The sequence below is a fragment of the Leucoraja erinacea genome, chromosome 19, assembly GCF_028641065.1.
Source record: "Leucoraja erinacea ecotype New England chromosome 19, Leri_hhj_1, whole genome shotgun sequence".
NCBI lineage: Eukaryota > Metazoa > Chordata > Chondrichthyes > Rajiformes > Rajidae > Leucoraja > Leucoraja erinaceus.
In genome coordinates, this window is record NC_073395.1 from 1,848,395 (window position 1) to 1,875,674 (window position 27,280).

Genomic DNA, 27,280 nt, shown 5'->3' on the forward strand with positions numbered 1-27,280 from the left:
TGGGGCCTCGACCCTCTATAGTTGTCGCTACAGACGGCCCGATGTACAGGCCCTCTCGTCGGGATGATCGAAGCTCCAACGTCGGGCGGACAGAACCTGCTCGTGGTCATTTGTGGCCAGCCTTGACCGGTCCTGGTCTTTTCTCGCCTCCAGCCCTTCACTTCACCTTCTCTCCCCCCCCCCCCCCCCCCCACTTTCAGTCTGATGAAGGGACCCCGACCCGAAACAGCACCCATCCTTTTTCTCCAGAGATGCTGCCCGACCCACTGAGTTATTCCAGCACTTAGCTTCAATTGATTGACTGAACAATACAGCATGGATACAGGCCATTCGTCCCATCCAGTCCATGCTGACTATCAACTACATTTGCATTGCCGTCCATATTGGTGAAATAAAGTCTAATCTGATTAAAGTGCAGGAAGGAACTGCAGACGCTGGTTCAAACCAAAGTGCTGGAGTAACTCAGCGGGTCAGGCAGCATCTGTGGAGAACATGGATAGGTGACGTTTCAGAGTGCTGGAGTAACTCAGCGGGTCAGGCAGCATCTGTGGAGAAAAGGAATAGGTGGCGTTTCAGGATGAGACCCTCCTTTAGACTGCTTAATTAATTTGATTAATGGGATTTATAGTTTTGAGAGTTAAGGCTTCCATTGGTACGCTGGCATTAGGAAATAGATGTGGATAAAGAGTTAACAAAATCAGGTCTTTGAAAGAGACAGCATGGCATCAGGCCCTTCGGCCCACCGAGTCCATGCCGACCATCGATCACCCGTTTGTCACTAGTTCTATGTTATCCCACTTTCTCACCCACTCCCGACACATTATGGGGGGAATTTCCCGAAGGCAAATTAACCTACAAACCCACAAGTCTTTGAAAAGAACCGGAGGAATCCCCGCGGTCACAGGGAGAACCTGCAAACTCCACACAGACAGCACCCGAGGCCAGGATGGAACCCGGCTCTCTGGCACAGTGAGGCAGGTGGCTCTACCAGCTGTGCCACCCACCCAGATGCTTGATCTTTATCCAAGGAAAAACAGGTTAAAAAATGTCCCCTCATGAGCTGGAACAGGAAGAAAATCCTGAGCAAACACCGTAAATTACGCCCTGCAAAGATCATTATTTTTTTTTAAGTCACACACAATTCTCAAAATGGAGCCCAGTGATTTGTATTCATGCATTTTTGCATAAGGCAGGAGCAGCCAGTGTAAGCTGAAATCTTTGCCCATAAATAGACAAGCCAGAGACTCTCGAACATCAAATGTTTGCAGAGAAGCAGATGATTCCTTCTCGAAGCCGAGCTGAATAATCCAAAAGCTGCAAAATATCACAAGTCTTTGGCTTTTGTTCAGAAAGAAAATTGTGACTAAGATGGTTCTGCTGAAAATAATTGGAGCTGCACCTTGCTCATTCCGATTTTCAGAGCTCCAGGTAAACTTCACTATTTAATCGTTGAAACGACACAGTTCCGGATCAAATTCCACTATTTAGCAAAATAAATGTGCATATATAAACTTCACATAACCATCCTTACATCATTCTAGGTTGGGAAGCACATAGCAAATGTGTACATTCCTGCTGGATCAATGAAGATGTCTATACATACCAGGTCTGCTTCAATTAATAAAACAATGAACATCAAATCATAAATCCAGTTTTATTATTAATTAAAACAATAAACACTCCCCCCCCCCAATCTGATTGCAGTTCAGTCATCCATCTTTCATGGCCACCCATTAATAGACAACTTCTAACTATTAAAGTTGAACTTTACACCACGTTAATGAGTGACATCAACTACCATCTCATCATGTGTGTGCACTCCACAAATTTACATCAGTGTCAATTTTGTAATCTTACGCACACTCACAAATCTGATTGAATTCAACATTTTCACTGTAAAAACACCATAATGAGGACTTGTTGTAAGTAGTACACAAATTCCGCCCGTGCCTTTACCGATTTCATAACTGCATCTTAAATGAGATCTACAGGACACTCAACATTGCAACTAAATAAATACCAATTGACCAACATTCGACCCACAATGAACTCCACTACATCCAACAGTCCACTGTCCATCTACAATGTACATAATCACTAACAGGCAAACAAGCAGACATCCACAGTCGTCACTTCAATAGTATAATCAATTGCAAAGTTCATTTCATTGCCACTCCAAACGATAATGCATTATTAAAGTCTAAAAGCCATCGCACAATGTCAAAAATATTATACATTTCAGTTACTTTCATAAACAAAATATGCAGAGTCCAAAATGAAGCGTTGTAAAACTAACTCCTTGCACCAGACCACCGTCCACACTTCCTTTTAAAATCCAGAGCCATATAGTTTAGCAAAGAGTTTTTTTTTTATACAAACATAGCCACCAAAACACTTGCTTACACAACAGGTCAGTTTCAAGATTCACTGACTCATTACATCAATAAATATCAGTTGAAATTGATTTAAATTAAACACAGGCAACATGTCTAGATAAGGTGGGTGGGGGTAAAATCCATCTAATGAGTACTTCATGGACCTACAGTCTGTCATTCATTTGCCTACAATTAAAACCAGCCACAATTTGTAGTATGCATGAAGGAACTGCAGATGCTGGTTTAAACCGAAGATAGACACCAAATGCTGGAGTAAACTCAGCGGAACAGGCAGGCAGCGTCTCTAGAGAGAGGGAATGGGTAACGTTTCGGGTCGAGACCCTTCTTCAGACTTGAAGTGTATTTGAAATTCAAGAGCCGAGCAGTTTCCCCATTTCTACAATGCATGGCCGATTAGTTCTCTGGAGCTTGAATCTGGTCATTTTATAAATATCGTCCACTTCAAGATTCGAACCTCCAACACGTCAATTAAAATACGTGTTCCCTTCTTAAGAAAACGGCAAATATAAACTTTCCTCGCGAACTTTTTCTCAAAAGGCTAAAATTACTCAACCCACCTGTCAGATATCTTCACGACTGCAATGAGATAGCGGAGATGGACTATGTATCTAGGTAATACAGCGATTTGTATGAAACGAGATGTGTAACAACCCTCGAGTCAAGTTAACCTCTCGTCTTCATACACAATGTGCAGGAAGGAACTGCAGATGTTGGATTAAACCGAAGATAGACACAAAAAGCCGGTGTAACTCAGCGGGACAGGCAGGCAGCATCGCTGGAGAGAAGGAATGGGTGACGTTTCGGGTCGGGTCGGGTCGAGGGAGTTAGATGTGGCTCTTGTGGCTAAAGGGATCAGAGGGTATGGAGAGAAGGCAGGTACAGGATACTGAGTTGGATGATCAGCCATGATCATATTGAATGGCGGTGCAGGCTGGAAGGGCCGAATGGCCTACTCCTGCACCTAATTTATATGTTTCTATATTCTTCTTAAACAAAAATGCTGCAGAAACTCAGCGGGACAGGCAGCATCTATGGAGCGAAGGAATAGATGACGTTCCGGGTCTCGACCCATTTCCTTCGCTCCATAGATGCTGCCTCACCCGCTGAGGTTTCCCAGCATTTTTGTCTACCTTCGATGTTTGCAGCATCTGCAGTTCCTTCTTGAACATTCTTCTTAAACAACTCGTTTCTCGCTTTTGTTCCCCAATTACGTAAATCTCCAGTTTACACGACTACCTGTTGCATTTTACTGGAGTCGAGAAACACTCGTTAACGCGAGGAACATCAAAGAAGGAAACAACAAATGGTTGGAATTAATGCTCTAGTTTGCGCAGAAGATTTGAAAGAAAATCGATTTATTTATTCGTGTTTATCATCAATGCAAAGTATTGGGTCTTTTTCAAATGTAAATGAAATATAATGTGTAAAAGTTCTCCAACTAATTGGAAATATTTCCAATGTTGGGCGTTTCGTTTTATTAAGTACAGGAAGCTCATTATAAAAGAATTAAAACAAACAACTCGATGTGTTATTGGGGGGGGTGTTCCTGTTTCTGTTTCTGTAGCTCCCCGGTTAATGCTTCCTAAATAATATGGCCAGCAGATGCTAAAACCATTGGGTTTTTAGGCAAAATAAAAAATAGTTCCAGTCGATCCATTCTCTCTCCCCCACACACACACACACACACACCGCACTCTCTAGTCAGCAACAATCTCTGCCTCTCTGCCAGCCACGGCACTCTCCCTCCCTCCCTCTCTCCCTCCCTCCCTCCACCACCTCCTCTCACACACAGAGCAGAAGGACATTTTAAACGCGGGGCTTTGCCCAACGCGGGCTGAGCTGAGCCGCGCTGAGGGGAAGATGTTTTAACCCCTCGCGGGCCCCTCACACACCAGGCCACTCGCCGTTTACACGGACAAATGAGCCGCTTTAACATTTACTCACCCCTGATCAAGGAGCAGACGCTACACAGCAGCAAATTCCTCAGCGCGGGACCCATTTCTCCTCCTCAGCGGCGCGATCCACCGGCTCGCATAGTTACAATGTTACTCGCGGCTCGGCTACAAAGTCTCCATCGGGGCTGTTGCTACAATGTATCCATCAGTAGCGTCGGCTACACAGTATCCATCTGCAGCGCGTGTGTGTGTGTCTCTCTCTGTCTGCGCTCGGCTACAGTGTATCGTCCATCGGTGCTCGGCTACAATGTATCGTCTGCCCGCTCCTCCAGCGCCCGCGCGTTCACATCACTCACTCCCTCCCTCCCTCCCCGCCCGCGCGCCCGCTCACTCACAGCTCACAGCTCACCGCCGGCGCCAACACACCGCCCGCCTGCTCTCCCTCCCTCTCCCTCCGCCGCCAGCCAGCACCCCCTCCCCTCCCCTTCCCCCCCCCCCCCCCCCCCACCTCACTCACTCTCACCCCCACCCACTCCCTCCCTACTACATTCTATCCAGCAAACCCCGCTCCAGCCTGAACGCTTCGTGTGATCTTTTCCTCCCGGGGATGGGATATTACCCCCCCCCCCCTCCCTCAGTTTCTTTTCTTTTTCCTCCTCAATGCACCCGCTCCTCCCTCTCCCCTCTCTCCCTCTCTCCCTCTCCCTCGCCGCTGGTCTTATTTTCGGCCGGGGATGCCGTTTGCGGCAAGGAGCGGTGCTGTGCCTTCGAACAACATGACCATTTGACCTGGGCTGCGGCGCTACTTTCTGTGGAAGACTGACTGGAGCATCAAGTATCCTTTGTGCGTGGTCGCCGCTTCAGGTACTCTGTGTGTGTGTAGGGGGGGGGGGGGGGGGGGGAGAGAGTGAGCATGTGGGAATCAGCAGACCAGGAAGGCTGACTTCTCCCATCTCAATCAAAGATTGCAATGAATTTTTTTTTTTAAAGCCACGAATTAAAAGGGATACATTACAGCCAGAATTAAAATATTCTGATTAGGACACTGTGGTGACTATGTATCTGCAATTTGATCTCCAATAAATACTGATTAAATATGTAAATCAGTATTCATTAATTTATTTGTGTCTGTCTCCCTGTTTCTCATCCACAATGTTATCCCAATAATCGTTTCTTTAATTTCACATTGAGCCTGTTATCAGACAATAGACAATAGGTGCAGGAGTAGGCCATTCGGACCTTCGAGCCAGCATTCACTGTGATCATGGCTGATCATCCACAATCAGTACCCCATTCCTGCCTCTCCCCATATCCCCTGACTCCGTTGTCCTTAAGAGCCCTATCTAGCTCTCTCTTGAAAGTATCCAGAGAACCAGCCTCTGAGGCAGAGAATTCAACAGACTCACAACAACTCTGTGTGAAAAAGTGTATCCTCATCTCCGTTCTGAATGGCTTACCCCTTATTCTTAAACTGTGGCCCCTGGTTCTGGACTCCCTCAACATTGGGCACATGTTTCCTGCCTCTAGCATATCCAAACCCTTAATAATCTTATATGTTTCAATAAGATTGCCTCTCATCCTTCTAAACTCCAGAGTGTACAAGCCCAGCCGCTCCATTCTCTTAGCATATGGCAGTCCCGCCATCCCGGGAATTAACCTTGTAAACCTATGCTGCACTCCCACAATAGCTATAATTTCCTTCCTCAAACTCAGAGACTAAAACTGCACTTAATATTCCAGGTGTGGTCTCACTAGGGCCCTGTACAACTGCAGAAGGACCTCTGCTCCTATACTCAACTCCTCATGTTATGAAGGCCAACATGCCATTCGCTTTCATCACTGCCTGCTGTACCTGCATGCTTACTTTCATTGACTGATGAATAAGGACCCGCAGATCCCGTTGTACATCCCCTTTTCCCAATTTGACACCATTTAGATAGTAATCTGCCTTCCTGTTTATGCCACCAAAGTGGACAACCTCACATTTATCCACATTAAACTGCATCTGCCCACTCACCCAACCTGTCCAAGTCACCCTGCATTCTCATAGCATCCTCCTCACAGTTCACACTGCCTCCCAGCTTTGAGTCATCTGCAAATTTGCAAATGTTACTTGTAATCTCCTCCTGCACCTATTTTCTATGTTTCTTATCTGAATCTTGAATTTTGGTAAAGGAGCACAATATCTGGGCTGTTGTCTGGTCAAGTCTCAGTGAGGAAGTGAAAACCAAGTGTTTAAGAGGGAACTGCAGATGCTGGAGAATCGAAGGTTACACAAAAAAGCTGGAGAAACTCAGCGGGTGCAGCAGCATCTATGGAGCGAAGTGCTATTATGGAGCGAAGTGAAAACCAAGTGTTTGTCTGAGGGAAGAAAAACAGCAAACCGGAGTTTTACTGGGACATTGTGGGCCCTCGTCTGGTCTGAGCACGAGGTGTCAAAGCAAATGGCAGAGGGAGGGAGGCAGCTCATTGCTGCAATCAGTGTTACTAAATCTCCACAATTGGAGGTTGCAAGAATTCTTCCCCAACTTTCCCTGGGATTGATACTCTGAATTGTCATTCTTTATTTTTCTGCTGAGTACTTGCTTCCTACTTTCTCAATAACCCCATGGACATGGCAGCATGTCTGTCCAGACAGTGGGCTCCAGAATTCTCTGTGCAGTACTGGTGGATTACACTGCAAACACTGTTTCTGGAGCCCGGCAACCCAGGGACATGGAGCTAACGTGAGCCAGATGAGAGAGGAGGGGGAATGGTTGGAAGCTGTGTGGGTGGGGAGTGTGGAGGAGAGAAACAGGGGGAGAGGGTTGGAGGGGAGAGGGTGGGAGGGGAAATTCAGTCGTGTTTGGGGAAGGGAAGCAGCATGGAGTAAAACACAAAGTGCTGGAGGAACTAGCGGGTCAGGCAGCATCTGCGGAAGGAATGGGCTGGCGACGTTTCGGGTGAGGACCCACCCCCTCCTCAGACGCTGCCCAACTCGCTGAATTATTCCAGCACTTTGTGGCTTGCACCCTTGATTCACTCCAGTTCTCACTATTAATTGGTGACATGCAGGGCACCGTACTGACAGAGGCACGAGGAACTGCAGATGCTGGTTTAAAAATTAAGACACAGAGTGCTGGAGTAACTCAGCGGGTCAGGCAGCATCTGTGGAGAACATGGATAGGTGACGTTTCACAGAGTGCTGGAGTAACTCAGCGGGTCAGGCAGCATCTCTGGAGACATGGATAGGTGACACTTTACATTGACACCCTTCTTCTGACTTCTAGTTTGGCCCATGACTAAGATCACCTTTCAAATCTCTACAATTGCCAAACTTAGCATCATAAAACATGCCCAAGGTACAACTTTAATACACCACCATATTACTGTAGGTAAACATTGTATTAGATTCAGTTGTGGAATCTTTTAGAGCTCAAGATTCCAGTTCCTTGTGGCTCAGCGTCGGGTTCATGATGATAGCAGCAGAATTATGCCATTCGGCCCCTCAAGTCTAGTCCGCCATTCAATCATGGCTGATCTATCTCTCAAGTCGTCAACTTTATTTGTCACATACACACACAAGATGTGCAGTGAAATGAAAGTGGCAATGCCTGCGAATCGTTTGGCAGATGCATCAACCTGGAGATCAGGAGCAGCAAACACAGCCAGTAGCATTGGTGAACCAGAGACTGAGTACAACAAGGATCTTAACAAACGCAGGCACAAACACATCAAACAGGTATTCTGGAATACTAGTAGGAAGTGAAAAACATGAGAAGAAAGTACTGCAGAGGCCAGACCAAGGCTGGTCAGGCAGGGAAGATAGGGTAGACAGTCAGAACCTTTATCCCTGTGGTGGAAATGTCAAAGACTACCTCAACTACCTCCTCTGGCAGCTTGTTCCATACACCCACAAATAGGTTTACTATTTAATCTTTCCCATCTCACCTTAAACCAATGTCCTCTGGTTCTTGACTCCCCTATCCTGGGTAAAAGGTTCTTGTGAATCCACACAATTTCCTTCATGATTTTATACACCGCTATAAGATCACCCCTCATCCTCTTGTGCTCCATGGAATAAAGTCCCAGTCTGTCCCTGTAGATCGGGCCCTCGAGTTACATTCTGCCCTTCAGACCTGCTTCTCTCCCATCCCCCCCTCTCCCCCAACACTTCCTCGTTTTATTCCCTTCCTCCTTCCAGGGTTTTAAATTACAATTAAGTAGTCTTAAATTACCATTGTCGAGATTAGCAATGAAGAATTTTTCATTGTTAATTATTTAAACATGTTGCCAAGAAGGATTTCGAACTCGTATCCCAAGATCGATTGACCATCAATTGGGGAAAGTTATGGGCAACTTCTTTTCCACACAGAGGGTGGTGTGTGTGTATGGAACGAGCTGCCAGAGAATGTGGTTGAGGCACTTCAAACACATGTGGGGGTGGGAGATTGCAACCTTCACGTGGTCTGCCCTGTTTCGACGAATGCAATCAACCTGGCGTGCACAATCAAATAAGGTCAAATAGAACAAGTTGCCCGACAACTTTAAGCTGTGCACGGCATACGCAAGTAAGAAGAAGAAGTAACACATGTGGACAGGTACATGGATAGAAAAGGTTTAGAGCGATGTGGGCCAAACCTGGGTAAAGGGGACTAGATTAGGTGCAGCATATTGGCCGGCATGGACAAGTCGGGCTGAAGGGCCTGTTTCCGTGCTTGTATGACTCCATGGCCCCAGCTGCAAGGTAACTCAACTTTGAAACGACTCTACCCACTGGAGAGCAGTTGCTACGTTTCTGCTGCTCATTCTCTCCGGCTAGCTCAGAACGGAATCGGACCTTGACCTTTAAACTAAACTCTTATTTCCCGACCATTTCCGTCACTTGCCACATGGCAGAAAAACAGGCTACTTTAAGAAGCAAACAAACTGGGAAAGATTTCTTGCTATAATTGATACTTTGCTGGGAATAAATTGCCTTATCATTATATTGAATTACTGTGTTTGAGAAGGAACTGCAGATGCTGGAAAATCGAAGGTAGACAAAAGTGCTGGAGAAACTCAGCGGGTGCAGCAGCATCTATGGAGCGAAGGAAATGGGCAACGTTTCGGGCTGAAAACCCTGAAGGAAATAGGCAACGTTTCGGCCCGAAACGTTGCCTATTTCCTTCGCTCCATAGATGCTGCTGCACCCGCTGAGTTTCTCTAATTAATGACTGTGTTGAGTAATCTGCCCTGTCATTTGTGACAATTTCATCTTTTTCTTTCCATAGCAGCTGCCTTTCCCACCTTTTCACAGTTAATAATCATTAAACACGGTCCCGTTGAGACTAAGTAAAAGGCAGCAAGCTGGTGAAACTCAAGTCCTCATTTATTCACGTAAAAAAAAAAAAATATTCAGCTTCAATTTACAATTGTTATGTTAAAAAAAAAAAAAAATTGAAACTTTTTGTTATTTTTAGACATCTGTGAGTAGCTGCTGGAGGTAAGTTGGTAACAACTGCCGTTAAGGTTTGGTTTCCCAGAGATCCAGCCACGGGCCCACATCCCACACGATTGGATTATTCCATCTCCACTTTAAACACCTTTCTCTCGTCTCCCTGTTTGACGATCTTCGTAGTTGTCCCCACTCCTCTTCAAAGAGGCATCATATTTTCCTCCTCAGCAGAGTTGGCACAGCGGCAGAGTTACTGCCTCACAGCTCCAAAGACCCGGGTTCGATCCTGACCAAAGATCCTACAGCGGGTATTTGATCCTGTCTACGGGTGCTGTCTGTACGGAGTTTGCATGTTCTACACGTGACCTGCGTGGGTTTCCTCTGGTTTCCAAGTACAGGTGTGTGGGTCAATTGGCTTCAGTAACACCTGTAAATTGCCTCTAGTGTGTGTGTGTGTGTAGGACAGTGATAGTATACAGGGTGATCGCTGGCAGACATGGACTCAGTGGGCCGAAGGGCCTGTGTCTCTAAACTAAACTGAACTTAACGCATTTAAAACATGACGTAATTTTGCCCCGAGGTACTTCACATAGAAGCAAAATAAATCTACAGTGAGTTTAAAAAAAAAGTATGATATTGCAAAACATAGCAATTTGTTGAAGTTATAGCAGGGAGTTCCCTGAGGCTATCTGGAAATGGCCACAGATGGAGACTACACCAAGTATGCATGCATTTGGGAAGTGGGGATTTATAAACCAGGATTATCTACTGGGGACACACAGTCCAGCAACTTTGCGGTGAAGTTATTCTATCTTAGTCCTTCCAAAGAACTCTAAATTATACAAACCTGGAAAAGCATAACACTAAATTAAATGCAGACAGCATCTGAAGATTTAAAAATAAAATGTTTACTGTGATGAACACATGAGTATTAGAATCACATGTGGAACTCAGTAAAATTCCTCTGTTGCTATTGGAAAGAAGTGTTGTTTATGCAAATGATAGAGGCCTGTTAAACTCGGCAAGGCAGACACAAAAAGCTGGAGTAACTCAGCGCGGACAGGCAGCATCTGTGGAGAGAAGGAATGGGTGACGTTTCAGGTCAAGATCCTTCAGATTGATGTCAGGGGAGTGGGCTGGACAGAGATAGAATGTTTTCGGGAGACTGGTGGGAGAACTTGCAAGGGGGATGGGATATAGAAACATAGAAAATAGGTGCAGGAGTAGGCCATTCGGCCCTTCGAGTCAGCACCGCCAATCAATATGATCATGGCTGAACGTCCAAAATCAGTACCCCGTTCCTACTTTCTCCCCATATCCCTTGATCCCTAAGAGCTCTATCTAACTCTCTCTTGAAAACATCCAGTGAATTGGCCTCCATTTCTTTCTGTGACAGAGAATTCCACAAATTCACAACTCTCTGGGTGAAAAAGTGTTTCCTCATCTCAGTACTAAATGTCCGACCCCTTATTCTTAAACTGTGACCACTGGTTCTGGACTCCCCCAAAATTTGGGAACATTTTTCCTGCATCTAGCCTGTCCAATCCCTTAAGAATTTTTATATGTTCCTATAAGATACCCTCTCATCCTTCTAAATTCCAGTGAATATAAGCCCAGTCGATTAATCAAATTGTATTGACTTTTGTCAAATAACACATAACACTAAGACATATAAAATCTTCAGCCCATATCATGTGAATATAGGCACAGACATAATGGGTGAATGTATTTTAAAACGGGTTTTAGGTGGAAATGTTAAATACTAGAGGGCATGGCTTTAAGTTGAGGCAGAAAGTTTAGGGAAGAAGGATCTTCAGGGCAAGTTTTTATTTGCACAGAGGGTGGGGGTGTATGGAACGGGTTGCCAGACGAGGTCGTTGAAGCAGGTACTATAACAACATTTAAAATACATTTGGACAGGTACATTTGGATAGGTAAGGTTGAGAGGGATATGGGCCAAATGCAGGTAGGTGGGACTCGTGTAGATGAGGCACCTTGGTTGGTATAGGCAAGTTGGGCTGAAGGTAGACACAAAATGCTGGAGTAACTTAGCGGGACAGGCAACATCTCTGGAGAGAAGGAATGGGTGACGTTTCAGGTCGAAAGCCTCTTCAGACGTTTCAACCCGAAACGTCACCCATTCCTTCTCTCCAGAGATGCTGCCTGCCCTGCTGAGTTGCTCCAGCATGTTGTGTCTACCTTTGATTTAAACCAGCATCTGCAATTCCAACTTAAACACTGTGGAAGCCAAGTCAGTGGATATATTCAAGGCGGAGATGGATAGATTCTTGATTAGTGCTGGTGTCCGAGGTGAGGAGAATTTAATTAGGAAGGAGAGATAGGTCAGCCATGATTGAATGGTGGGGTAGACTTGATGGGCCGAATGGCCTAATTTTAGTCCTTTCACTAATGACCTTCTAACCTATCTCTGTAACGTCTCTTGTGTCTGAAGGGTCCTGAACTGAATGGTCACCTATCCATGTTCTCCACAGATGCTGCCTGACCCGCTGAGTTACTCCAGCACTCTGTGTTATCAAATCATCTCCCATGTTTGTATCCGTTTGCCACCTTGTGGTGAAGTTAAATATTACAACACTTGCCCTGTGAAATTTCAACCCATATGGATTACAGGGAGAAGAAAATATATCGAATTATAAATTTGTTTTTGTTTTCAGAATTGAAAAGAGACTTACAAATCAAGATCTGAAAGTGAATCAGAACATCACAATTAATTAATGTAAATCACAGCCACGCTGTGCCTTTAACAGAGAATTTTAAAAACAGCGGCCCAAAACATTTCTCATTTGACCAGTAGCATGGCGCATTTTGAAAATATATTCAATTTCCATTTTGCAGTTAGTTTTGGATTTTCTCACCACCCTAGATATCTTGGACCTGCAGCAGCATGTGCCTGTGCAACTCGTATAGAACAGTGCTCTATGTTCATTTTAGTGATTCATTTCCATCAGAATGTGTAGAAAGGAACTGCGGAAGCTGGTCTACACCGAAGATAGAACAAAATGAGTCTGCCGATGGATCTTGACCTGAAACGTCACCCATCCCTTCTCTCCAGAGATGCTGCCTGTCCCGCTGAGTTACTCCAGCATTTTGTGTCTATCTTGGGATATATCTATGAGCGCTACCAGGGCAAGACTGTCCAATGCCCATCACAACAACGCAAGCCTTGGACGACCAAGTGGACAATTGCCATTTTGTACTGTCCCACTACTTAAGTTATTCTATTGAAGATCATTTTAATTTGATATTTTCTACTTTACTTTAATGAAAGAACAGAACTATTTGAAGAAAATACATTTACACCTATCTATATATTACTAAAACTCTCATCTTGTTTGTTTCTATCTATCTATGCGCCCATATGTGTGTGATCAAGGATCTACGACAAAACGGCACACGATAGCGCTAGAAATGTTTGCACCACCTTACTCACAATTGTCCTGTGGTGGTCCGTGTCAAGTTTCATTCACATTGATGTTATACTTTACAATTTTTCATAAACTTGAATCTCTAAAGTTAAAAATTAAGAACAATTTAGCAGCTAAAATCCTTGCAGGCCAAAGTTGTAATGAAGTTGCAATCGAGGAACACTCAGCAAGTTTTTAGCTGAACAGGAGGGGGAGGGAGTGCTGGGGGAGGCAGGGGAAGAGGAATTAGAATATTTCTTTTAAGTCCTGGCAGCAAGTGCTTGCATTTTTTTAAGCTTTAAAAAGAGGGAGGATGAGGGGCTATGGGTGAGTGGTGGAATATTGCATTGGGGAACAGATTGCATTGGGGAACCAGACCTCCCGTGTGACAGGGACCCAACGGGTCCCACTTGGTCTAGAAACTCAGTAAATGTGACAATTTATAAATAAGTAGCTGTACCCGTCTTCCAGGTTCATTTTCCCTCTCTCCTATATTTAGTGCTAAGTGTTTGTTTTGATCTCCGATGGCTGGGTCTGGTTCAGCCAGACTAAGACTGGGGTGAACAGTAACTTGCAGTGCACTACTCAAAAGCACCAACAATATAAAATGTTTAAATCATAGAATACAAATTAAAATTCCATTCTTACTGTGTAGAAGACGACGGAAAAACGTGTTGGATTATCTGTCAGCATTCTCTTTTCTGGAGGAAAGAGCCTAAACCTGTTTTTCCTCTCCTGATGTACTTTATCTCACCTCACATTTCTCAAACATCAATGTAATCATCTTGTTACATCTTCTCTGCAATTGGCGACCAGATCTGAGCATCCAGGAAGCATATTTGGCATAATTCTAGTCATGACAACGTGGAAACAAGCCCTTCAGACCAACGCCCACACCGGCCAACATTTCCCATCTGCACCAGTCCCACCTATCTGTATCCCTCTAAACCTGTCATACTGAATGTTTCTTAAACAGTGTTTAAGAAGGAACTGCAGATGCTGGAGAATCGAAGGTACACAAAAAAGCTGGAGAAACTCAGCGGGTGCAGCAGCATCTAAAGCATTCTGTCTGAAGAAGGGTTTTGGCCCGAAACGTTGCCTATTTCCTTCGCTCCATAGATGCTGCTGCACCCGCTGAGTTTCTCCTGCTTTTTTGTGTTTCTTAAACAGTACCTGCTTCAACTACCTCCTCCAGCAGCTTGTTTCACACACCAACCACCCTTTGTGTGATAAACTTACCCCTCAGGTTCCTGTTAAATCGTTCCCTCCTCACCTGAAACCCATGTCCTCTGGTTCTCGATTCTTCTAGACTCTGTGCATCTACCTGATCTATTCCTCTCATTATTTTTATACAACTCTAAGATCACCCCTAGACAAGTCCTAGACTGCTCAACCTCTCCCTATAGCTCAGGCCCTCGAGTTGTGGCAACATCTTCATAAATCTTCTCTGTAATTCTACTTTTTGATTCTATTGCACTACAAATATATGCTTAGTTTGATTGTCTATGGCCATGTTAAAGGGCATTATTGTTCTTGATTTATGTATCTTGACTTCCAGATCCCTTTACTCCTCTGCCAAATATGATGATTTCCTCATTTTCTGTAACGTAGTGTAGTATTTCTCACAGCTGCCGATTTGGAAATTTATTTAGTAAATTATTCACTCATTTTGCAAGTTTAGTTTTTATTCTTTGTCCACAAATTTAGGAATTGAGATTTGAGTCCAAAATCTAAATTCTTAAGATAAATTGAGACCAACAATTCCTTATGGCATTCTGTTCTTCACCTCCTGCACATTTAAAGATCTCAGAGGTAGGCAGCACCTCCCAGAGAATGCTTACAACTCAGGCACAAATCCACCCAACCTATCGTCCACATCTGGGACGAGGAGAAGATATCACAACACCAGCTTCTTGAAATGAAACATGCCACCTATGACAACATCTATCCCCCTGCTATTCACAACAGGGAAGTCTGTGCCAGAGATAGACACTAAATATTGTGGTAACTCAGCAGATCAGGCAGCATCTCCGGAGAAAAGGAATAGGTGACGTTTTGGGTCAGAACCCTTCTTCAGACTGAAAGATAGAGAACAAAGCAGAGCCGGCAACCTCACTTAAGCCAACTAACTGTCAGAAAGAACTGTGGAACGGCCTCTTTGAAGTTGGCTCCCCACAGAAATGCATCTCCATCTCCCTCTGCTCCACAATGTCCAACAAGCCATGATGTAACCCAACAAGCCGACCACAAAACCAGTGTCTGTCATCACCTCAGCACTTCTCTCTACCATTCTTGCTGTGACATTGCTCCACTCAACCTTTCCAAATTCCTGACACAAATATAAAGACCAAATCCACACCTGATGATCCAGCATCCAGATTCCCCCCCAAATGTACTGAGCATCCCCGGCAAATGAGTTCCAATTTTCCATTCATTCAGATTCCAGTTTTTAAAACCTTGACAATTCCAACACACATATCAATAAAAGTGATTTCCTATGGGAATTGTGATTTTAAAAACACTACTGTGATGCCCCTTCAAATTACATGTACATTCTTGTTCACATCCAATGAAGATTTAAAAAATAACGGTGTCAGTCTTTCCAACTGCAGATACTTTTGTTACTTTGGGAGTTCTTCAAAGTCCAAGATTGTTGATAATGGGAGATCCATGTTTGTTGGAATATTTTAGTTCATGCCTCCACGTACATCCCATTCATTAAGAAATCCATTTTAGTGTAGTCCTTTCTTTTGTAGGAGTCTATTAACTGTTTACTTAACATAGCGACCATTATTATTAGAAATAATACTCCAAATACTAGAGCTGCAATCAGCCCAATTCGTGAATCTCCAAACATTCCTGCTGATTCTTCCTGACCTCCCACATTGTGTCGTTGATCCTGATCCCTGCCGTCCTTTTTATTAACACTTGCATTGTTTGAAACCGCAGATATATTCGTGATGAATGGAGTTTTCTTCTCTGGAACCCTGGTCACAGAAGATTGCAGAGTTCCACGTGGTATCGGCTTTCTTGTCGAGACAGCGGAGATGGTTGTTGGTGGGACGATGGTGGTCACCAGTCGAGTTTCTGGGAGAGGAGATGTTGTCCGTGAAGTAGTGGTTGGGGGAGTGGTGGTTGAGGCAGTGGTGGTTGATGTCGGATGAGTGGTGATCACGGCTGGTAGCGTGGTGGTGTGTAGGGGGCTGGGAAGAGTGGTGGCCATTGTACTTTGAGTGGTGGTGGTCTGTAACGTGGTTGGAAGGGTGGTGGACGTTCTAGACTCAGTCGTGCTGGCTTGGAGGGTAGTTGGAAGGGTAGTGGGCATTGTAGGTTCAGTAGTGGTGGTGTGTAGGGTGCTTGGCAGAGTAGTGGCCATTGTACTTAGAGTGGTGGTGGAGGTCTGTAACGTGGTTGGAAGGGTTGTGGACATTTTGGTCGTGCTGGTTTGGAGCGTAGTTGGAAGTGTAGAAGTCATTGTAGGTTCAGGAGTGGTGGTCTGTAACGTGGTTGGAAGGGTAGTGAGCATTGGAGGTGGAATGGTACTGGCTTGGAGCGTAGTTGGAAGAGTAGTGGGCATTGGAGGTAGAGTGGTGGTATGTAACGTGGTTGGAACGGTAGTGAGCATTGGAGGTGGAATGGTGCTGGCTTGGAGCGTAGTTGGAAGTGTAGTGGTCATTGTAGGTTCAGGAGTGGTGGTTTGGAGGGTGGTAGTCTTCAGCGATTGAGTGGTGGGAAGGGCAGTAGTTCTCGTTGGTGTTGATGGTAGGACTGGTAGTCTAGTTGGCACAGTCTTGGCAGATGTCACCGAGAGACTGTTCTGGACGGTGGCTGCTGGTGACTTCCTGGTTGTGAATGGAGAGGTCGTGGTCACTAGTAACTGTGTGGTGGTCACAGGAGCAGCAGTGGAAGGTGTTACTGGCAACGTGTTGGGTGGTGGGAGTATGGGGACCACTGTTAGTGGCCTGGCTCTAGATTGAACAGTGGGCAGTGGGAGATGGGTGGTTGTTGTTGACTGCGTCGTGCTGCCTTGACGGGAAGGAAGATCAGACCCAGAATCTCGGAGGCCGGCTGCAATCCCACTATCTGAAGATCCTTCCCCATTCTGGGAATGTGATTTCATCGCAGACATTTCCGACTCTTGATCTGCACGCAAAAAATAAATGTGTTTTTGTGTTTTTCTGATAAAACATGAATTCATTCATTCCTTGGATAGAAAAAAAATTAGTTTGTTCTACATTGGTTCACATAACATTGTGACTCAGTTTAGTTTCCATAAAGACTCCTCACACCCTTGTAATGGACTGTTCGAACTACTTCCCTCCGGCAGACGTTACGAGGCCTTCTACGCCCGAACCTCCAGACTCAGGAACAGCTTCATTGCCAGAACTATAGCAGCTCTGAACCGGCCCTGCTGAGTCCACCCCACCCCCCCTGGACTGTCTCCCTCGGATGGTCACGTCTCACAGACACATCTGCACTTTAGGCTGTTTGAACTGTTTTGACTATTTTACTGTTCTTTATACAAACCATATCTGCAAATCTTTTAGTCTGTTATGAATGGGAGCTGTTTTGCTTATGACTAAAGATTTTACTGTTTTAGTTTATACAAACCATGTTCTCGGGATGCAGGATAGTACAATCAGGAATCTAAATCTAACAATCTTCAGTTATTAGTTATTTAAGTACACACTTGGGGGCATGACATCGGATGGGAGCTGCGTTCCAAACCTCGTTGCACTTATGACAATAAAAGATATTATTAACTGTGGGGAGAATTTAACTGTAAACATGGTTACTAGACATTTATGCGTTTTGTGATCAGGTTTGCAGTTCATTCATTATAATTGTCACGTGTACCGAGGTGCGTTGAAAAGCTTTGTTTTTTTTGCATGCTCTCCAATCAGATGAGTTAATACTGTACATAAACACAATCAAGTCAAACTCCAGTACAATAGGTGGAGCAAAGGGGGAAGATACAGAATATAGTTCTCAGCATCGTAGATCGTCAGTAATTTACAAGTTTGACCGTTTGAGATAAGCATTGCTGGTAATTTCTGTTGGAGGTATGCTGAAATAAAAAGCATTTAACAAGGAACTGCAGATGCTGGAAAATCGAAGGTAGACAAAAATGCTGGAGAAACTCCGCGGGTGAGGCAGCATGTATGGAGCGAAGGAAATAGGCAACGTTTCGGGCCGAAACCCAAAAGGGTTTCGGCCCGAAACGTTGCCTATTTCCTTCAGAAATTTCCGTTGCCTATTTCCTATTTCCTTCAGAAATAAAAAGCATTTGTTTCATAGTTTTATATCAGTTGATATTTAGATAATAAAAGTGCGTTACCTTTATCGATGACATAGCTGGTGTATCCTTTCAGAATCATCGTGGGGCAGGCATCTTTGTTTGGACAATGAAAAAGGTAGCAATTTGGGGAAGAGATATTCTTTGGAGCAAATGTCATAAAATTACAGAGGTGTCCATCTAAATAACGAAAGAAAAGCTAGGTTTTAGTACATCAGCCTTAATATGATTTGAGAAGTCTATAGCAGTCTGCTCCGTTAAAACAAGAGTAGACGAAGCCTTTGGTGGAATATCGAGTCAATCCAGGGGTTGGTGGTGGTGGAGACAGGTTTAATAGTGATGTTTAAAATGATGCATGGCTGTGCAAGGAATGGAGGGATGTGGATCACCTGCAGGCAGTGTGTAGGAGTTATTTTATAATGTATGATTGAAATCACACTTAGTTTAGGTTCGAGATACAACATGGAAACAGGCCCTTCAGCCCACCAAGTCCAAGCCAACCACCCGTTCACTATGTTATCCCACTTTCTCATTCACTCTCTACACTCTAGAGGCAATTGGTCATGTAACAGAAGCGTCCATGTCACGAGGCAGGAAACTGGAAGTAGTATCCAAAAGCTTTTGGTGTGCTGGCCTTTATAAATCAGAGCATTGAGTATAGAAGTTGGGATGTAATGTTAAAATTGTACAAGGCATTGGTGAGGCCAATTCTGGAGTAGGGTGTACAATTTTGGTCGCCTAATTATAGGAAGGATGTCAACAAAATAGAGAGAGTACAGAGGAGATTTACTAGAATGTTGCCTGGGTTTCAGCAACTAAGTTACAGAGAAAGGTTCAACAAGTTAGGGCTTTATTCTTTGGAGTGCAGAAGGTTAAGGGGGGACTTGATAGAGGTCTTTAAAATGATGAGAGGGATAGACAGAGTTGACGTGGATAAGCTTTTCCCACTGAGAGTAGGGAAGATTCAAACAAGGGGACATGACTTGAGAATTAAGGGACAGAAGTTTAGGAGTAACATGAGGGGGAACTTCTTTACTCAGAGAGCGGTGGCTGTGTGGAATGAGCTTCCAGTGAAGGTGGTGGAGGCAGGTTCGTTTTTTATCATTTAAAAATAAATTGGATAGTTATATGGGCGGGAAAGGTATGGAGGGTTATGGTCTGAGCGCAGGTAGATGGGACTAGGTGAGAATACGTGTTCGGCACGGACTAGAAGGGTCGAGATGGCCTGTTCCCATGCTGTAATTGTTATATGGTTATATGGTTATTATATGGTTATCCCGAGCTAATTCTGCTACAACCATCATCTATTGCGACCAGCGATGGCTTCCCACTGATTGTCGCCGGAAGCTAGCGTCCGTGTCAGGGCGGACGATGACAGCGAGGTCGACATTTGTCACAAGATGGACACGAAAAGAAGAAGAAGAAGGGGCTATTTACAGAGGGTCCAATTAACCTACAAACCCGCAGGTCTTTGAGATGTGGGAGGAAACCCATGCAAGTCACAGGGAGAACGTGCAAACACCACACAGACAGCACTCGAGGTCAGTATTGAGCTTGGGTCTCTGGCGCTGTGGGGCAGCGGCACTACCTGCCGTACTACCGTGCCACCTTGTATAATTATGTTCCTGCGATGGGGGGTGCATGATATGAAAAATCTCATTGAGTCTTAGAACATCAAGACCAATGTTATTGGTTGGGACTTTGATGCCTGACTGACTGTAACTGAGATTTTATCTGATTTACTGCAGCATATGCAGCTTTATAGGACTTTGGTAAAAGCCCTGTCCCACGGTACGAGTTCATTCCAGAAGCTCTCCCGGGTCAAACTCGGGGTAAGCACGGAGAATTAATGTAGCGGGTACGTCGGAGCTCGAGGGCGTCTCTTAGCGCTAACGGCAGGTAAGCACGGGAAGACTCGTGAAGATTTTTCAACACGATGAAAAATGTCCACGAGAGCCCCGATAACCGACAAGTGGTGGCAGCAGATTTAGCTCAGGATACTTCCAGTTTCCTGCCTCGTGACATGGACGCTTCTGTTATGTGGCCATTACCGTAAATCTCAGAGTTCGAATCAGGGCAAACTCTTGGAATGAACTCGTACAGTGAGTGGGACAGGGGGTGACGGCTGCATTTGGAGTATTGCGTGCAGTTCTGGTTGCTCCATTACAGGAAGGATGTGGAGGCTTTGGAGGGGGTGCGGAGGAGGTTTACCACAACACTTCCTAGCCCAGAGAGTTTTATATAGAAGGAGAGGTTGGACAAATGTGGATTGTTTTCTCTGATGCGTTTGTGAGTTTGTGAGGAGATCTGATAAAAGTTTATAAAATTATGGGAGGCATAAGTTGGGAAGACAGCAGAATCTTTTTGCCAAGATGGAAATATCAAATCTAGACGGCATGGCTTTAAGATGAGGGGGGCAAAGTTTAAATGAGATGATTATTTGACCCTGATTTATTTATTGATCAGCTATTTCTGCAGAATCCAAACTGCAAGTATTATTACTTTGGACTTTCTTTATCTGTCATTGTGAAATGCTGTGTATCAGGCAGATACAACAAGTTTCATCATCGGTATGTCTGTGTCTTCACCACATATGATTACACAACACTTTTCTTTAACCTTTAAACTCATCACAAAGTTATTTTGGGCAATTAATTTTCCTGACTTTTGGACGAAAGCATGTTGTTAAAGTTTGCAAGTCACTAAGGAACATATGGTCATAAGGAATAGGAGTAGAATTAGACCATTCGGCCCATCAAGTCTACTCCACCATTCAATCATGGCTGTTCTATCTTTCCCTCCGAACTCCATTCTCCTGCCCTCTCCCCACAACCTCTGACACCCGTACTAATCAAGAAATGTTATCGATGTTATTAACATATCTTGAAATCAGTGCTTACCTATTTTAGGCAAATCACTACAGCAGCTGTTGAGACACTCCTCCACTGTATCCGTGTATAATGGGCCGAGGCTCTTCAGCCCTTTTGAAAGACCGATGGTTACGTTGATTATATTGCCCAAACTGCTTGAATAATTGCACTGGGACTGTAGCGATAGACACTTGTGGTTTGTCAGCAAAACCAAGAGCAGCAATGGGAATGACACACCTTGCCAACAAACCATACTGACGGTTTTCGTAGCTGCTTAACCAGTCACGGTGCCTGCGATCGTTCTGAGAGTGTTGCCGTCTTCAATAAACAGGAAGCAGGGTCTGCAAAGTTGGAAATGAGACACTGAATATTCGCTTGTGTGTTAACATTTACAGAACATTTTCAAAAATCTTTCACCCTTCAAAAAATCGCAAAAACACAGCTTTCCTTATCGATAATCAACAGGGCCTTCTTCAATACAAATTAATGACTGAAAACGTATATATTCACACAATGGTGAAGGAGATGAACATGACTGATGTATTCTATGATGAACCCTTCACTGATACATACACCCCTTCAGAATAACATATAACATCGATTGCTAATCTTGACCGATACTTCAAACACAGACCATCGAACTGGCCCTTCAGCCCGCAATATCTGTGCTGAACATGATGCCAAACTAACCCATATCTTCCTGCTTAAGGGAGAACTGCAGATGTTGGTTAAATCGAAGGTAGACACAAAATGCTGGAGTAACTCAGCGGGTGAAACAGCATCTGTGGAGAGGACATTTCGGGTCGAGACCCTTCTTCAGATTGATGTCAGGGGAGGGGGTGGGACACCCAATACCTTTTCTCCATAGATGCTGCCTCACCCGCTGAGTTACTCCAACATTTTGTGTCTACCTTATCTGCCTGCACACTCCACACCGGCAGCAACTGCGGCCTGGATCGAACCCGGGTCTCCTGCGTTGGGGGACAGCAACTTTATCCACTGTGTCGCCGTGCAGCCCTTGTACAGTTACAAACCGCTGGTGTTGAGTCCCAACTGTCTGAATTTCTATTTTAATTCTAGCTGCCTCTATATTCCCAGTTGTAACATTATTACATAGAAACATAGAAATTAGGTGCAGGAGTAGGCCATTCGGCCCTTCGAGCCTGCACCGCCATTCAATATGATCATGGCTGATCATCCAACTCAGTATCCCGTACCTGCCTTCTCTCCATACCCTCTGATCCCCTTGGCCACAAGGGCCCCATCTAACTCCCTCTTAAATATAGCGATATTATTGCAGGATGTTAGTTTATATTCAGGTTCAGACGGCAGCAGTAAGTGGATACACCAGCACGAGAAAAACAGGAAGATTGCAGCTGCTTAAGAAGGAACTGCAAATGCTGGAAAATCGAAGGTAGACAAAAATGCTGGAGAAACTCAGCGTGTGCAGCAGCATCTATGGAGCGAAGGAAATAGGCAACGTTTCGGCCCAAAACCCTGAAGGAAATAGGCAACGTTTCGGGTCGAAACCCGGAAGGGTTTCGGCCCGAAACGTTGCCTATTTCCTTCGCTCCATAGATGCTGCTGCACCCGCTGAGTTTCTCCTGCATTTTTGTCTACCTAGGAAGATTGTAGGTGCTGAATTGTCACTAATTAGGGGGACAAGTACAAATGAGGTATTCACTAGAGTTACAGTTGAGAGTCTAGGTGGGTTGAACGGTAGATACAGCATGGAAACAGGCCCTTCGGCCCACCGAGTCCATGCTGACCATCGATCACCCATTCACACCAGTTCTATGTTATCCTACTTTCTCATCCACTCCCGACACACTCGGGGCAATTTACCGAGGGGCTGTGGGCCGAGGAGCTTTTTCCGTTCAGTTTCGTGACCCAACTCACGGAACAACCTGAATTTTTAACATATTGTGTAAAAATATTATATAAATCACACCTGAAACTCGTCAAGACCAAAACCTGCACATTTTTAAGAAATATGAGAAAAACCTCAAATTTTCTGAGTAGTAATTGCCCAATCAATGCACGCATGACATTGAGGTCGGACGCAAGTTGACCAAACCCGCGCTTTGTTTAATGGTCGTTAGGTAGCAAGGATCCTGGGATCATGGCTGCCTCCTCATTACATCAAAACAATAACAAGGTTTCCAAGGAATAAAAGGTAATGCTCACCTTGCTGATCATTTTGTTTTTCAATTGATTTATCTTTATAAATTGATTGTCAATTGGTGCAGGAGTAGGCCATTTGGCCCTTCGAGCTAGCACTGCCATTCAATGTGATCATGGTTGATCATCCACAATCAGTACCCCGTTCCTGCCTTCTCCCCATATCCCCTGACTCCGCTATTTTTAAGAGCCCTATCTAGCTCTCTCTTGAAAGCATACAGAGAACTGGGCTCAACCGCCCTCTGAGGCAGAGAATTCCACAGACTCACCACTCTCTGTGAGAAAAAGTGTTTCCTCGTCTCCGTTCTAAATGGCTTACTCCTTATTCTTAAACTGTGGCCCCTGGTTCTGGACTCCCCATGATGTGAACTGTTAAATAAAAATGATAAATAACAACTGTAGAGCTTGGGTTAGGACTAGGGTCAGTCAGTTGGTCGGTCAATCGGTCAGTCTGACGGTCGGGCTTGTCAGTAGGCCGATGGATGCTGTGGAGGATCGGTCGGGCTGTCGGGCTGCTGTTGGGCTGGGCCTCCGGTGGGTGCTGCGAGGGGTCGGTCTGACTGTCGGACGGCCTGTGTTATAGCGAGCGAGCGAGCGGACGGTCTGGATGGAGCTGAAGGCGGCCCGGGCGGCGTGCAGGGCAGTGCTGCTCCCCACCATCATCACCACTATGATCCAGAAGGGCATGCTGGCCGAGGTGGGCGCACTGCGGGGCCACACGTACGGAGCCCGCAGCCGGTCCCAAAGCAGCTCCAACTCCAGCCGTGGGCAACTCTGCAGGGGGGCGAGTGGGGAGTTAGGGTTAGGCATTTTCCTGTCAGTGGAAGGCACTTTGACCTTCCCCCAGCCTGGAACTGCCCCAGTCCCACTATGGCCATGACCCCCACTCTGCACACTGGCAGTCAGTGTGGTTCAGTAAAAGGGGGAACGCACAGAAACTGCCCTCACCCATTATTTAGGCTGCTTCAGGTGCCTGACCTCTGTGGCAGTCTCATTCAAAATACACACTCACAATTATATTCATTATATTAGTTATATATTTATATATAATTATATATAATTATATATGATTACAGTCATATTCACGTCATATATATAAAAGGACTGGACAAGCTTAGAAACATATTAAATTATAAAAGGACTGGACAAGCTAGATGCAGGAAATGATGTTCCCAATGTTGGGCGGGTCCAGAACCCGGGGCCACAGTCTTAGAATAAAGGGGAGGCCATTTAAGGCTGAGGTGAGAAAAAAACTTTTTCACCCAGAGAGTTGTGAATTTGTGGAATTCCCTGCCACAGAGGGCAGTGGAGGCCAAGTCACTGGATGGATTTAAGAGGGAGTTAGATAGAGCTCTAGGGGCTAGTGGAGTCAAGGGATATGGGGAGAAGGCAGGCACGGGTTATTGATAGGGGACGATCAGCCATGATCACAATGAGTGGCAGTGCTGGCTTGAAGGGCCGGAGGGCCTCCTCCTGCACCTATTTTCTATGTTTAGTATAATAATATATGGTTTAAAGAGACTTCAACACAGAAATAGGCTTCCCATGGTGTGATATGGGCAATGGACACCAGATGGCGCTTACTTTTTAATCTCATTTTCTAATTAGTTTAATTAAATAATGTGCAACTTTTGCCACTGACGAGTTATAACTTCCTTCTCAATTATATTTGATCTACATTGTGCAAAATTTCATGTAGTTCCGAGACATGGGTCACGAAAGTTGATTTCTAGACACATTTTTGATGCTGGGCCCGCAGCCTAAGAGGCCAGTTAACCTGCACGTCTCTGGGATGTAGGAGGAATCCCACGCGGTCACAGGGAGAACGTGCAAACTCCACACAGACAGCAACCGAGGTGAGGATCAAACGCGGGTCTCTGGCGCTGTGCGAGCTGAACTGCCCATTCATGATATTCTGTCTGCTTACACATTTCATGCATAAAGTAACCCGTGAAATTAAGTCATTTTTGTCATACCCGATTCTTCACGTCCAGGTGTTTAAGAAGGAACTGCAGATGCTGGAAAATCGAAGGTAGACAAATGTGCTGGAGAAACTCAGCGGTTGCAGCAGCATCTATGGAGGGAAGGAAAAAGGCAAAGTTTTGGGCCGAAGCCCCTCTTCAGACCGCTGAGTTTCTCCAGCTTTTTTGTGTACCTTCGATTTTCCAGCACCTGCCGTTCCTTCTTAAAGAGTTTCTCCAGCACTTTTGTCTATCTTCACGTCCATACCTGTCCCAGCGAGTGGGGTTTAATTATAAAAAGGGCTCATTATGATCTGATTTTTTTTTAAACATGGAGACCATCATTACAGACAGCACTGTGTGTGGGAGGAATTCTGTAACTCACAGTAACAAACTACTGTAGCAAAGCAATGTAACTACTCTCTCAACTACTTATAAATCAGAGCATTGAGTATAGAAGTTGGGATGTAATGTTAAAATTGTACAAGGCATTGGTGAGGCCAATTCTGGAGTATGATGTACAATTTTGGTCGCCTAATTATAGGAAGGATGTCAACAAAATAGAGAGAGTACAGAGGAGATTTACTAGAATGTTGCCTGGGTTTCAGCAACTAAGTTACGGAGAAAGGATGAATAAGTTAGGTCTTTATTCTTTGGAGCGCAGAAGGTTAAGGGGGGACTTGATAGAGGTCTTTAAAATGATGAGAGGGATAGACAGAGTTGACGTGGATAAGCTTTTCCCACTGAGAGTATGGAAGATTCAAACAAGGGGACATGACTTCAGAATTAAGGGACAGAAGTTTAGGGGTAACATGAGGGGGGAACTTCTTTACTCAGAGAGTGGTAGCTGTGTGGAATGAGCTTCCAGTGAAGGTGGTGGAGGCAGGTTCGTTTTTATCATTTAAAAATAAATTGGATAGTTATATGGACGGGAAAGGAATGGAGGGTTATGGTCTGAGTGCAGGTAAATGGGACTAGGGGAGAATACGTGTTCGGCACGGACTAGAAGGGTCGAGATGGCCTGTTTCCGTGCTGTAATTGTTATATGGTTATACTGTGTAACTACTCACAGTAACAAATCAATATAATTATTGTAACAACCCACTGGAACTGTAACAAACTAGTGTAACTACTTCAACACACACCACTGTAACAAACTACCGTGTCTACTCACTGTAACAAATCAAAGTCACTACTGAGACAAACTACACATTGTAAAGAGAAGTATCTTCAGCGCCACATTGGGAAACTACTGTTGGCCAGTAATGAGGAACGGTGTGAGTTGGTCGAGAGTTTCCCAGCGACGGGCCCGGCTAGGTGGACGGTGGCAAAGACACGGCAACGCCAACCCCCTCCTCTCCCACCCCCACCCCCGGGCTGCCCCGCTCATTCACTCACTCATTCACTCAGCTGCCCGTCTGAAGCCGCCGGCGTCCCGGAACCGTCTGAAGCGAAGATCACAGGCGCCCCAAAGTTTCCGTCACGTCTGCTGACGAAGCCCGGCCCCCTCCCGGGACAGGACAGGACAGGACAGGACAGGACAGCCCAGCCCAGCGCGGCGCTCCCTCCTCACCCTGGAGCCCCCTTTACATGCACCCTCCGAGCCTGACCCCACCACCACCACCCACCGGGCGCCGAGTGACCGGGCGGGGCGGGCAGTGGACAGTCCTGCTCCCCCTCCCCGCACACCATGCGGTCCGGGTCGGTTTCCCCCCCCCCTTGTACATCCCCGGGCCCGGCCTGAGGAGCAGTCTCTGGCTGGACACACACACACACACACATACACACACACACACACACACACATATACACACACACACCACATGCATACACTCACACA

The 27,280-nt window shown here is 45.2% G+C and overlaps 2 protein-coding genes across 2 annotated transcripts in view; both read right to left on the reverse strand.

The window, feature by feature from the left end:
* The window catches only part of lrp6 (low density lipoprotein receptor-related protein 6), a 122,726-nt gene extending 118,048 nt beyond the window's left edge, over nucleotides 1-4,678 (reverse strand). Inside the window, exon 1 of the mRNA XM_055650038.1 lies at nucleotides 4,341-4,678. Coding sequence (XP_055506013.1) covers nucleotides 4,341-4,395 — 55 coding nt within the window. The 5' untranslated portion in view covers nucleotides 4,396-4,678. The remainder of the gene's footprint in view (nucleotides 1-4,340) is intronic.
* An 11,146-nt stretch (nucleotides 4,679-15,824) lies between these two features.
* Nucleotides 15,825-26,986, reverse strand: LOC129706527 (MANSC domain-containing protein 1-like). The gene is made up of 4 exons (XM_055650890.1): nucleotides 26,847-26,986; nucleotides 21,329-21,639; nucleotides 18,471-18,608; nucleotides 15,825-17,275 (listed from the first exon to the last, which is right to left on the reverse strand). The coding sequence occupies exons 2-4, from the start codon at nucleotides 21,549-21,551 to the stop codon at nucleotides 15,825-15,827; spliced, it is 1,812 nt and encodes a 603-aa protein (XP_055506865.1). The 5' UTR covers nucleotides 21,552-21,639; nucleotides 26,847-26,986.
* Between the last annotated feature and the right edge of the window lie 294 nt (nucleotides 26,987-27,280).

What these genes read in the sequence shown, in the direction of transcription:
- LOC129706527 (XM_055650890.1), bottom strand. Translation starts at nt 21,551, where the DNA reads ATGGTTTGTTGGCAAGGTGTGTCATTCCCATTGCTGCTCTTGGTTTTG. An exon ending in TAGTGATTTGCCTAAAATAG is followed by an intron (nt 18,609 to 21,328) that starts GTAAGCACTGAT and finishes TTCGTTATTTAG; the next exon opens with ATGGACACCTCTGTAATTTT. An exon ending in CAGCTATGTCATCGATAAAG is followed by an intron (nt 17,276 to 18,470) that starts GTAACGCACTTT and finishes TTTTGCGTGCAG; the next exon opens with ATCAAGAGTCGGAAATGTCT.